Genomic DNA, 15,840 nt, shown 5'->3' with positions numbered 1-15,840 from the left:
TGCACATTACCCCCTGTGCCCATCAGTCAGTGTGTGAGGAGCGATGCCCTGGCAGCAGTGGTGGTCTCCTCTATAAGGGATAGTACAGGTCCTGCACATTACCCCCTGTGCCCATCAGTCAGTGTGTGAGGAGCGATGCCCTGGCAGCAGTGGTGGTCTCCTCTATAAGGGATAGTACAGGTCCTGCACATTACCCCCTGTGCCCATCAGTCAGTGTGTGAGTAGTGATGCCCTGGCAGCAGTGGGGTCTCCTCTCACACCACATAATAGCACCGCGCTCAGTACAAGGATGTCTCCTGTGCTGGGAGGAGACCCTAATGGCCGCCTGGGGACCTGGGAGATGACTGAGTGCTTTTCATTAGATAGAAGTGTCTGCAGCTGTCAGGAAATTTACTGACGATAAAATCACACAACATTTTTACCAATCAGTCATTAGCGGTCTCTGCGGCATGTAACATCCATCACTGGCATGTGTTAAGACTGTCACATTGACACGATGCCCCCTCCTCTCTAAAGTCATCACAGGAGAGCACAGGTCACTACCCCCCCCCCCCAGCATCCTGAAATACTCTGTGCTGCTCAGTCCACTACCAATCCCTCTCATAATCATCACTGCACTCTACAAGCTGAGCTCTCTTTCCTGAAATACTCTGTGCTGCTCTCAGTCTCTGCACAGTCTCTTCTTTTACAGAAGATTTAGAATGCAGCCATACAAGAAGCAGCAGTGACTGCTCATATAACATCATTATATATATCCTGATATCACATCATTTATGTCACATCAACAACTAACTGGAGACACGAGGAAATCTACCACATATATTGGTAAGAGATAGATAGAGAGATAGAGAGATAGATAGATAGATAGATAGATAGATAGATAGATAGATAGATAGATATGAGATAGATAGATAGATAGATAGATAGATAGATAGATAGATAGGAGATAGATGGATATGAGATAGATATGAGATGGATAGATAGATAGATAGATAGATAGATAGATAGATAGATAGATAGATAGATAGATAGGAGATAGATAGGAGATAGATAGATAGTTAGGAGATAGATGGATATGAGATAGATAGATAGATAGATAGATAGATAGATAGATAGATAGATAGATAGGAGATAGATAGGAGATAGATAGATAGTTAGGAGATAGATGGATATGAGATAGATAGATAGATAGATAGATAGATAGATAGGAGATAGATAGGAGATAGATAGATAGATAGATAGGAGATAGATACATAGATAGATAGATAGATAGATAGATAGAAGATAGATGGATATAAGATAGATAGATAGATAGGAGATAGATAGATAGATAGATAGATAGATAGATATGAGATAGATAGATAGATAGATGGATATGAGATAGATAGATAGATAGATAGATAGGAGATAGATAGATAGATAGATAGATATGAGATAGATAGATAGATAGATAGATATGAGATAGATAGATAGATAGATGGATATGAGATATATAGATAGATAGATAGATAGATAGATAGGAGATAGATAGATAGATAGATAGATAGATAGGAGATAGATAGATAGATAGATGGATAGATAGATAGATAGGAGATAGATGGATATGAGATAGATGGATATGAGATAGATAGATAGATAGATAGATATGAGATAGATAGATAGATAGATAGATATGAGATAGATAGATAGATAGATAGGAGATAGATAGATAGATAGATAGATAGATAGATAGGAGATAGATGGATATGAGATAGATGGATAGATAGATAGATAGATAGATAGATAGATAGATAGATAGATAGATATGAGATAGATAGATAGATAGGAGATAGATGGATATGAGATAGATAGATAGATAGATAGATAGATAGATAGATAGATAGATAGATAGGAGATAGATAGATAGGAGATAGATAGGAGATAGATAGGAGATAGATAGATAGATAGATAGATATGAGATAGATAGATAGATAGATGGGAGATAGATAGATAGATAGATAGATAGATAGGAGATAGATAGATAGATAGATAGATAGATAGATAGATAGGAGATAGATGGATATGAGATAGATAGATATGAGATAGATAGATAGATAGATAGATAGATAGGAGATAGATAGATAGATAGATAGATAGATAGATAGATAGATAGGAGATAGATAGATAGATAGATAGATAGATAGATAGGAGATAGATGGATATGAGATAGATAGATATGAGATAGATAGATAGGAGATAGATGGATAGGAGATAGATGGATATGAGATAGATGGATAGATAGATAGATAGATAGATAGGAGATAGATAGATAGATAGATGGATATGAGATAGATAGATAGATAGATAGATAGATAGGAGATAGATGGATATGAGATAGATGGATATGAGATAGATAGATAGATAGATAGATAGATATGAGATAGATAGATAGATAGATAGATAGATATGAGATAGATAGATAGATAGATAGATAGATAGGAGATAGATAGATAGATAGATAGATAGGAGATAGATGGATATGAGATAGATGGATAGATAGATAGATAGATAGATAGATAGATAGATAGATAGATATGAGATAGATAGATAGATAGATAGATAGATAGGAGATAGATGGATATGAGATAGATAGATAGATAGATAGATAGGAGATAGATAGATAGGAGATAGATAGGAGATAGATAGGAGATAGATAGGAGATAGATAGATAGATAGATATGAGATAGATAGATAGATAGGAGATAGATAGATAGATAGATAGATAGATAGGAGATAGATGGATATGAGATAGATAGATATGAGATAGATAGATAGATAGATAGGAGATAGATAGATAGATAGATAGATAGATAGATAGGAGATAGATAGATAGATAGATAGATAGATAGATAGGAGATAGATAGATATGAGATAGATAGATATGAGATAGATAGATAGGAGATAGATGGATAGGAGATAGATGGATATGAGATAGATGGATAGATAGATAGATAGATATGAGATAGATAGATAGATAGATAGATAGATAGATAGATAGATGGATATGAGATAGATAGATAGATAGGAGATAGATAGATAGGAGATAGATAGATAGATAGATAGATAGATAGATATGAGATAGATAGATAGATAGATAGATAGATAGATGGATGGATAGATAGATAGATAGATAGATAGATAGATAGGAGATAGATGGATATGAGATAGATAGATATGAGATAGATAGATAGGAGATAGATGGATAGGAGATAGATGGATATGAGATAGATGGATAGATAGATAGATAGATAGATAGATAGATAGATATGAGATAGATAGATAGATAGATAGGAGATAGATGGATATGAGATAGATAGATAGGAGATAGATGGATATGAGATAGATAGATAGATAGATAGATAGATAGATAGATATGAGATAGATAGATAGATAGATAGGAGATAGATGGATATGAGATAGATAGATAACTGTAGAAAAGAGGCAGCACTCCGAGGTACGTAGAAAAGGGTGAAGCTTTATTCCATGTGCAACGTTTCGGCGTTTAAGCACGCCTTTTTCAAGCATGCTTGAAAAAGGCGTGCTTAAACGCCGAAACGTTGCACATGGAATAAAGCTTCACCCTTTTCTACGTACCTCGGAGTGCTGCCTCTTTTCTACAGTTACCTAGACGGACCCCGGCCAAGGGACCTACGGCTGCTGCACCCTTGTTTTCCTGTGCTGCTTTGGACTCTCCTTTTTCTAGATAGATAGATAGATAGATAGATAGATATGAGATAGATAGATAGATAGATAGATAGGAGATAGATAGATAGATAGATAGATAGATAGGAGATAGATAGGAGATAGATAGATAGGAGATAGATAGATAGATAGATAGATAGATAGATAGATAGATAGATAGATAGGAGATAGATAGATAGATAGGAGATAGATAGGAGATAGATAGATAGGAGATAGATAGATAGATAGATAGATAGATAGATAGATAGATAGGAGATAGATAGATAGATATGAGATAGATAGATAGATAGATATGAGATAGATACATAGATAGATAGATACATCTCTTACATACTGTACATGTTGCTCTATACCCTCCAGGTGTACAGTACAGGTCACTATAAGGTCTCATAGATACATGTGACTACATTTCCACATACATCCTCTGAGGGGCTGGTAGATGAGTGCAGGACCCCTGCCGGGGTCTGTGGGGTCTATGCCGGGGATTAGGCTGCAATGCGGACAAAGCGTCTTCATTGGAATTCATAGAGGCAAGTGATGGAGGAGGGGAGGACAGCGTGGATAGAGCCATACATGGGACTACATCTCCCAGCATGCCCTGGTGTGGATATGCTGGGGAGAGGGGGGTATAGTGTTGTGTATGGCGGGAGTTAACCATTCACATGACACGGTGCGATGGTTGCATAAGAGCCACAGATGTATATACAGAGATCAGTATACAGTATATATTATATGTACATGTTACCAGGTGATCTACACCACACATAGACCTGCATGTTATCTGTAACATTGCACGTATTGGATGTATAGAGGATAGCCTGCATTGTATCATAGCACCTCATATACTATATGAGAGAGAGAGGTCCATACACCTGATAAATACACACACATACATAGCATAGTCCATATACATAACGTAAAGAGAGAGGATAGTCCATACACCTGATAAATACCCACTCCCGAGCATAGCTACATATGAGAGAGTCCAAACACCTAATAAACACACACATAGAGAGAGGATAGTCTATACACTGAATAAGCATATATACAGAGAGCATAGTATATACACTGGATATACATATATACTTCTATGATGTGGCTAGGCTGTATATAGAGGATAGTATATACACTGGATATACATATATACTTCTATGATGTGGCTAGGCTGTATATAGAGGATAGTATATACACTGGATATACATATATACTTCTATGATGTTGCTGGGCTGTATATAGAGCATAGTATATACACTGGATATACATATATACTTCTATGATGTGGCTGGGCTGTATATAGAGGATAGTATATACACTGGATATACATATATACTTCTATGATGTGGCTGGGCTGTATATAGAGGATGGTATATACACTGGATATACATATATACTTCTATGATGTTGCTGGGCTGTATATAGAGCATAGTATATACACTGGATATACATATATACTTCTATGATGTTGCTGGGCTGTATATAGAGCATAGTATATACACTGGATATACATATATACTTCTATGATGTGGCTGGGCTGTATATAGCCCATAGTATATACACTGGATATACATATATACTTCTATGATGTTGCTGGGCTGTATATAGAGCATAGTATATACACTGGATATACATATATACTTCTATGATGTGGCTGGGCTGTATATAGACCATAGTATATACACTGGATATACATATATACTTCTATGATGTGGCTGGGCTGTATATAGAGCATAGTATATACACTGGATATACATATATACTTCTATGATGTGGCTGGGCTGTATATAGACCATAGTATATACACTGGATATACATATATACTTCTATGATGTGGCTGGGCTGTATATAGAGCATAGTATATACACTGGATATACATATATACTTCTATGATGTTGCTGGGCTGTATATAGAGCATAGTATATACACTGGATATACATATATACTTCTATGATGTGGCTGGGCTGTATATAGACCATAGTATATACACTGGATATACATATATACTTCTATGATGTGGCTGGGCTGTATATAGAGCATAGTATATACACTGGATATACATATATACTTCTATGATGTGGCTGGGCTGTATATAGAGCATAGTATATACACTGGATATACATATATACTTCTATGATGTGGCTGGGCTGTATATAGACCATAGTATATACACTGGATATACATATATACTTCTATGATGTGGCTGGGCTGTATATAGAGCATAGTATATACACTGGATATACATATATACTTCTATGATGTGGCTGGGCTGTATATAGACCATAGTATATACACTGGATATACATATATACTTCTATGATGTGGCTGGGCTGTATATAGACCATAGTATATACACTGGATATACATATATACTTCTATGATGTGGCTGGGCTGTATATAGAGGATGGTATATACACTGGATATACATATACACTTCTATGATGTGGCTGGGCTGTATATAGAGCATAGTATATACACTGGATATACATATATACTTCTATGATGTTGCTGGGCTGTATATAGAGCATAGTATATACACTGGATATACATATATACTTCTATGATGTGGCTGGGCTTTATATAGAGCATAGTATATACACTGGATATACATATATACTTCTATGATGTGGCTGGGCTGTATATAGAGCATAGTATATACACTGGATATACATATATACTTCTATGATGTGGCTGGGCTGTATATAGAGCATAGTATATACACTGGATATACATATATACTTCTATGATGTGGCTGGGCTGTATATAGACCATAGTATATACACTGGATATACATATATACTTCTATGATGTGGCTGGGCTGTATATAGAGCATAATATATATATTGGATATACATATATACTTCTATGATGTGGCTGGGCTGTATATAGAGCATAGTATATACACTGGATATACATACATACTTCTATGATGTGGCTGGGCTGTATATAGAGCATAGTATATACACTGGATATACATATATACTTCTATGATGTGGCTGGGCTGTATATAGACCATAGTATATACACTGGATATACATATATACTTCTATGATGTGGCTGGGCTGTATATAGACCATAGTATATACACTGGATATACATATATACTTCTATGATGTGGCTGGGCTGTATATAGAGCATAGTATATACACTGGATATACATATATACTTCTATGATGTTGCTGGGCTGTATATAGAGCATAGTATATACACTGGATATACATATATACTTCTATGATGTGGCTGGGCTGTATATAGACCATAGTATATACACTGGATATACATATATACTTCTATGATGTGGCTGGGCTGTATATGGACCATAGTATATACACTGGATATACATATATACTTCTATGATGTGGCTGGGCTGTATATAGAGGATGGTATATACACTGGATATACATATACACTTCTATGATGTGGCTGGGCTGTATATAGAGCATAGTATATACACTGGATATACATATATACTTCTATGATGTTGCTGGGCTGTATATAGAGCATAGTATATACACTGGATATACATATATACTTCTATGATGTGACTGGGCTTTATATAGAGCATAGTATATACACTGGATATACATATATACTTCTATGATGTGGCTGGGCTGTATATAGAGCATAGTATATACACTGGATATACATATATACTTCTATGATGTGGCTGGGCTGTATATAGAGGATAGTATATACACTGGATATACATATATACTTCTATCATGTGGCTGGGCTGTATATAGAGGATGGTATATACACTGGATATACATATATACTTCTATGATGTGGCTGGGCTGTATATAGAGCATAATATATATATTGGATATACATATATACTTCTATGATGTGGCTGGGCTGTATATAGAGCATAGTATATACACTGGATATACATATATACTTCTATGATGTGGCTGGGCTGTATATAGAGCATAATATATATATTGGATATACATATATACTTCTATGATGTGGCTGGGCTGTATATAGAGCATAGTATATACACTGGATATACATATATACTTCTATGATGTGGCTGGGCTGTATATAGAGCATAGTATATACACTGGATATACATATATACTTCTATGATGTGGCTGGGCTGTATATAGACCATAGTATATACACTGGATATACATATATACTTCTATGATGTGGCTGGGCTGTATATAGACCATAGTATATACACTGGATATACATATATACTTCTATGATGTGGCTGGGCTGTATATAGAGGATGGTATATACACTGGATATACATATACACTTCTATGATGTGGCTGGGCTGTATATAGAGCATAGTATATACACTGGATATACATATATACTTCTATCATGTGGCTGGGCTGTATATAGAGCATAGTATATACACTGGATATACATATATACTTCTATCATGTGGCTGGGCTGTATATAGAGCATAGTATATACACTGGATATACATATACACTTCTATGATGTGGCTGGGCTTTATATAGAGGATGGTATATACACTGGATATACATATATACTTCTATGATGTGGCTGGGCTGTATATAGAGCATAGTATATACACTGGATATACATATATACTTCTATGATGTGGCTGGGCTGTATATAGAGGATGGTATATACACTGGATATACATATATACATCTATGATGTGGCTGGGCTGTATATAGAGCATAGTATATACACTGGATATACATATATACTTCTATGATGTGGCTGGGCTGTATATAGACCATAGTATATACACTGGATATACATATATACTTCTATGATGTGGCTGGGCTGTATATAGAGGATAGTATATACACTGGATATACATATATACTTCTATCATGTGGCTGGGCTGTATATAGAGCATAGTATATACACTGGATATACATATATACTTCTATGATGTGGCTGGGCTGTATATAGAGCATAGTATATACACTGGATATACATATATACTTCTATGATGTGGCTGGGCTGTATATAGAGCATAGTATATACACTGGATATACATATATACTTCTATGATGTGGCTGGGCTGTATATAGAGGATAGTATATACACTGGATATACATATATACTTCTATGATGTGGCTGGGCTGTATATAGAGGATAGTATATACACTGGATATACATATATACTTCTATGATGTGGCTGGGCTGTATATAGAGCATAGTATATACACTGGATATACATATACACTTCTATGATGTGGCTGGGCTGTATATAGAGCATAGTATATACACTGGATATACATATATACTTCTATCATGTGGCTGGGCTGTATATAGAGGATGGTATATACACTGGATATACATATATACTTCTATGATGTGGCTGGGCTGTATATAGAGGATGGTATATACACTGGATATACATATATACTTCTATCATGTGGCTGGGCTGTATATAGAGGATAGTATATACACTGGATATACATATATACTTCTATGATGTGGCTGGGCTGTATATAGAGGATAGTATATACACTGGATATACATATATACTTCTATCATGTGGCTGGGCTGTATATAGAGCATAGTATATACACTGGATATACATATATATGTCTATTATGTGGCTAGGCTGTATATACAGCATAGTATATACACTGGATATACATATATACTTCTATGATGTGGCTGGGCTGTATATAGAGGATAGTATATACACTGGATATACATATATACTTCTATGATGTGGCTGGGCTGTATATAGAGGATGGTATATACACTGGATATACATATATACTTCTATCATGTGGCTGGGCTGTATATAGAGGATGGTATATACACTGGATATACATATATACTTCTATCATGTGGCTGGGCTGTATATAGAGCATAGTATATACACTGGATATACATATATACTTCTATGATGTGGCTGGGCTGTATATAGAGGATGGTATATACACTGGATATACATATATACTTCTATCATGTGGCTGGGCTGTATATACAGGATAGTATATACACTGGATATACATATATACGTCTATGATGTGTCTGGGCTGTATATACAGGATAGTATATACACTGGATATACATATATACGTCTATCATGTTGCTGGGCTGTATATAGAGGATAGTATATACACTGGATATACATATATACTTCTATCATGTGGCTGGGCTGTATATACAGGATAGTATATACACTGGATATACATATATACGTCTATGATGTGTCTGGGCTGTATATACAGGATAGTATATACACTGGATATACATATATACTTCTATGATGTGGCTGGGCTGTATATAGAGGATAGTATATACACTGGATATACATATATACGTCTATCATGTTGCTGGGCTGTATATAGAGGATAGTATATACACTGGATATACATATATACTTCTATGATGTGGCTGGGCTGTATATAGAGGATGGTATATACACTGGATATACATATATACTTCTATGATGTGGCTGGGCTTTATATAGACCATAGTATATACACTGGATATACATATATACGTCTATCATGTTGCTGGGCTGTATATAGAGGATAGTATATACACTGGATATACATATATACTTCTATGATGTGGCTGGGCTGTATATAGAGGATAGTATATACACTGGATATACATATATACTTCTATGATGTGGCTGGGCTGTATATACAGGATAGTATATACACTGGATATACATATATACTTCTATGATGTGGCTGGGCTGTATATAGAGGATGGTATATACACTGGATATACATATATACTTCTATGATGTGGCTGGGCTTTATATAGACCATAGTATATACACTGGATATACATATATACTTCTATGATGTGGCTGGGCTGTATATAGAGGATGGTATATACACTGGATATACATATATACTTCTATGATGTGGCTGGGCTGTATATAGAGGATGGTATATACACTGGATATACATATATACTTCTATCATGTGGCTGGGCTGTATATACAGGATAGTATATACACTGGATATACATATATACTTCTATGATGTGGCTGGGCTGTATATAGAGGATGGTATATACACTGGATATACATATATACTTCTATCATGTGGCTGGGCTGTATATACAGGATAGTATATACACTGGATATACATATATACGTCTATGATGTGTCTGGGCTGTATATACAGGATAGTATATACACTGGATATACATATATACTTCTATGATGTGGCTGGGCTGTATATAGAGGATAGTATATACACTGGATATACATATATACGTCTATCATGTTGCTGGGCTGTATATAGAGGATAGTATATACACTGGATATACATATATACTTCTATGATGTGGCTGGGCTGTATATAGAGCATAGTATATACACTGGATATACATATATACTTCTATGATGTGGCTGGGCTTTATATAGAGGATGGTATATACACTGGATATACATATATACTTCTATCATGTGGCTGGGCTGTATATACAGGATAGTATATACACTGGATATACATATATACTTCTATGATGTGGCTGGGCTGTATATAGAGGATGGTATATACACTGGATATACATATATACTTCTATGATGTGGCTGGGCTTTATATAGACCATAGTATATACACTGGATATACATATATACTTCTATGATGTGGCTGGGCTGTATATAGAGGATGGTATATACACTGGATATACATATATACGTCTATGATGTGGCTGGGCTGTATATAGAGGATAGTATATACACTGGATATACATATATACTTCTATGATGTGGCTGGGCTGTATATAGAGGATGGTATATACACTGGATATACATATATACTTCTATGATGTGGCTGGGCTGTATATAGAGGATGGTATATACACTGGATATACATATATACTTCTATCATGTGGCTGGGCTGTATATAGAGGATGGTATATACACTGGATATACATATATACTTCTATGATGTGGCTGGGCTGTATATAGAGGATGGTATATACACTGGATATACATATATACTTCTATGATGTGGCTGGGCTGTATATAGAGGATGGTATATACACTGGATATACATATATACTTCTATCATGTGGCTGGGCTGTATATAGAGCATAGTATATACACTGGATATACATATATACTTCTATCATGTGGCTGGGCTGTATATAGAGGATAGTATATACACTGGATATACATATATACTTCTATGATGTGGCTGGGCTGTATATAGAGGATGGTATATACACTGGATATACATATATACTTCTATCATGTGGCTGGGCTGTATATAGAGCATAGTATATACACTGGATATACATATATACTTCTATGATGTGGCTGGGCTGTATATAGAGGATGGTATATACACTGGATATACATATATACTTCTATCATGTGGCTGGGCTGTATATAGACCATAGTATATACACTGGATATACATATATACTTCTATGATGTGGCTGGGCTGTATATAGAGGATGGTATATACACTGGATATACATATATACTTCTATGATGTGGCTGGGCTTTATATAGACCATAGTATATACACTGGATATACATATATACTTCTATGATGTGGCTGGGCTGTATATAGAGGATGGTATATACACTGGATATACATATATACGTCTATGATGTGGCTGGGCTGTATATAGAGGATGGTATATACACTGGATATACATATATACTTCTATGATGTGGCTGGGCTGTATATAGACCATAGTATATACACTGGATATACATATATACTTCTATGATGTGGCTGGGCTGTATATAGAGGATAGTATATACACTGGATATACATATATACTTCTATGATGTGGCTGGGCTGTATATAGAGGATGGTATATACACTGGATATACATATATACTTCTATGATGTGGCTGGGCTGTATATAGAGGATGGTATATACACTGGATATACATATATACTTCTATCATGTGGCTGGGCTGTATATAGAGGATGGTATATACACTGGATATACATATATACTTCTATGATGTGGCTGGGCTGTATATAGAGGATGGTATATACACTGGATATACATATATACTTCTATGATGTGGCTGGGCTGTATATAGAGGATGGTATATACACTGGATATACATATATACTTCTATCATGTGGCTGGGCTGTATATAGAGCATAGTATATACACTGGATATACATATATACTTCTATCATGTGGCTGGGCTGTATATAGAGGATAGTATATACACTGGATATACATATATACTTCTATGATGTGGCTGGGCTGTATATAGAGGATGGTATATACACTGGATATACATATATACTTCTATCATGTGGCTGGGCTGTATATAGAGCATAGTATATACACTGGATATACATATATACTTCTATGATGTGGCTGGGCTGTATATAGAGGATGGTATATACACTGGATATACATATATACTTCTATCATGTGGCTGGGCTGTATATAGACCATAGTATATACACTGGATATACATATATACGTCTATGATGTGGCTGGGCTGTATATAGAGGATGGTATATACACTGGATATACATATATACTTCTATCATGTGGCTGGGCTGTATATAGAGGATGGTATATACACTGGATATACATATATACTTCTATGATGTGGCTGGGCTGTATATAGACCATAGTATATACACTGGATATACATATATACTTCTATGATGTGGCTGGGCTGTATATAGAGGATAGTATATACACTGGATATACATATATACTTCTATGATGTGGCTGGGCTGTATATAGAGGATGGTATATACACTGGATATACATATATACTTCTATGATGTGGCTGGGCTGTATATAGAGGATGGTATATACACTGGATATACATATATACTTCTATCATGTGGCTGGGCTGTATATAGAGGATGGTATATACACTGGATATACATATATACTTCTATGATGTGGCTGGGCTGTATATAGAGGATGGTATATACACTGGATATACATATATACTTCTATGATGTGGCTGGGCTGTATATAGAGGATGGTATATACACTGGATATACATATATACTTCTATCATGTGGCTGGGCTGTATATAGAGCATAGTATATACACTGGATATACATATATACTTCTATCATGTGGCTGGGCTGTATATAGAGGATAGTATATACACTGGATATACATATATACTTCTATGATGTGGCTGGGCTGTATATAGAGGATGGTATATACACTGGATATACATATATACTTCTATCATGTGGCTGGGCTGTATATAGAGCATAGTATATACACTGGATATACATATATACTTCTATGATGTGGCTGGGCTGTATATAGAGGATGGTATATACACTGGATATACATATATACTTCTATGATGTGGCTGGGCTGTATATAGACCATAGTATATACACTGGATATACATATATACTTCTATGATGTGGCTGGGCTGTATATAGAGGATAGTATATACACTGGATATACATATATACTTCTATGATGTGGCTGGGCTGTATATAGAGGATGGTATATACACTGGATATACATATATACTTCTATGATGTGGCTGGGCTGTATATAGAGGATGGTATATACACTGGATATACATATATACTTCTATCATGTGGCTGGGCTGTATATAGAGGATGGTATATACACTGGATATACATATATACTTCTATGATGTGGCTGGGCTGTATATAGAGGATGGTATATACACTGGATATACATATATACTTCTATGATGTGGCTGGGCTGTATATAGAGGATGGTATATACACTGGATATACATATATACTTCTATCATGTGGCTGGGCTGTATATAGAGCATAGTATATACACTGGATATACATATATACTTCTATCATGTGGCTGGGCTGTATATAGAGGATAGTATATACACTGGATATACATATATACTTCTATGATGTGGCTGGGCTGTATATAGAGGATGGTATATACACTGGATATACATATATACTTCTATCATGTGGCTGGGCTGTATATAGAGCATAGTATATACACTGGATATACATATATACTTCTATGATGTGGCTGGGCTGTATATAGAGGATGGTATATACACTGGATATACATATATACTTCTATCATGTGGCTGGGCTGTATATAGACCATAGTATATACACTGGATATACATATATACGTCTATGATGTGGCTGGGCTGTATATAGAGGATGGTATATACACTGGATATACATATATACTTCTATCATGTGGCTGGGCTGTATATAGAGGATATTGATTACATCTGATGTAACAGAATTGATGAATGGAGACAATGATGAGATTTCTTACAACTAGTTGCAGGCTAAATATTTCCGCAGATGACCCCATGTCTGGTGTGTGCCCCTGTTCTCCTGCCCAGTGCCCGTTCCCTGCCCACATTTACCTGGCTGGAGATAAGGTCCTCACATACAGACAGCGCCATCTGGATGGCATTGGGCCTGTGGGTGACTGAGGTGGCGTTGAGTTGGATCTTCCAGGTGCCATGTCTCTTGTTGGCTTGGTTCACCGCCTCCCTAAATAGCTGTTCATGTTTTTTGGTGCTCAGCACGGCCCCTATATTCACTATTTTGGGGTCGCAACCGGCTTTGGCAAACGAGAACAAGAACAGGACGGCCAGGAGGAAGAGGCGCATTTTGTCCATGGGTTTGGCACACCCCAACTGAGCCAACGTCCTGTATTTGGGGGGCTCCCCAGCTCCAAACAGGGTGACGCCGAGACGCCACAGTCTGGAAGAAACCTGGATCTTCTGCAAGATGGAGGGGTGGTCTGTGGGTGGGGGAATGGTAGTCAATGAGGAGCCGAGGTCTGGATCATTCAGAGGAGAGGAGACCATACATAAATGTCCCGGCTATGGAGAGCGCTTCCTTAATCCGGGGCAATCCTTTATCCAGATCCGAGATCTCAGGTGTCTCCCAGGAGGCGATGGTGGAGATGAGGAGATACTAGAGATTGGATGGTGGCAATGGTCTACAGAGGGTTGACATGGACGTGGAGGTGGAGCTGATGTTGGGGGGAGTCTGATGGGGTGTGAAGATGATAGGGGGGTGATGACGGTGGCTGGGGTGCTACCAGTGGTGATCAGTGATGGACATGAGGACCTCCAGGACCTGCATCTCATGGAGGGGCTGCTGCAGCTGCTGCTGTCCTTGGTGCTGATACGAGAAGCTGCGGCTGATTCCCTCACAGTCTCCTCTGCAGTGACAGTCT

The 15,840-nt window shown here is 36.4% G+C and overlaps 1 protein-coding gene across 13 annotated transcripts in view; it reads right to left on the bottom strand.

Annotated features, from left to right (window-relative positions):
- Nucleotides 1–15,840, bottom strand: part of GRIN1 (glutamate ionotropic receptor NMDA type subunit 1) — a 94,087-nt gene extending 78,247 nt beyond the window's left edge. For 11 of the 13 annotated variants that reach the window (XM_072125153.1, XM_072125146.1, XM_072125147.1 and 8 more), the window contains exon 1: nucleotides 15,017–15,840. In XM_072125153.1, the coding sequence (XP_071981254.1) occupies nucleotides 15,017–15,466 (450 nt within the window). In that variant the 5' untranslated portion in view covers nucleotides 15,467–15,840. The remainder of the gene's footprint in view (nucleotides 1–15,016) is intronic. The other 2 variants (XM_072125151.1, XM_072125159.1) reach the window with 1 other exon arrangement.

Source organism: Engystomops pustulosus, chromosome 9 (genome assembly GCF_040894005.1).
Source record: "Engystomops pustulosus chromosome 9, aEngPut4.maternal, whole genome shotgun sequence".
NCBI lineage: Eukaryota > Metazoa > Chordata > Amphibia > Anura > Leptodactylidae > Engystomops > Engystomops pustulosus.
The sequence above is the reverse complement of the archived record's forward strand: the minus strand, read 5'-3'. Positions and strand labels throughout refer to the sequence as shown.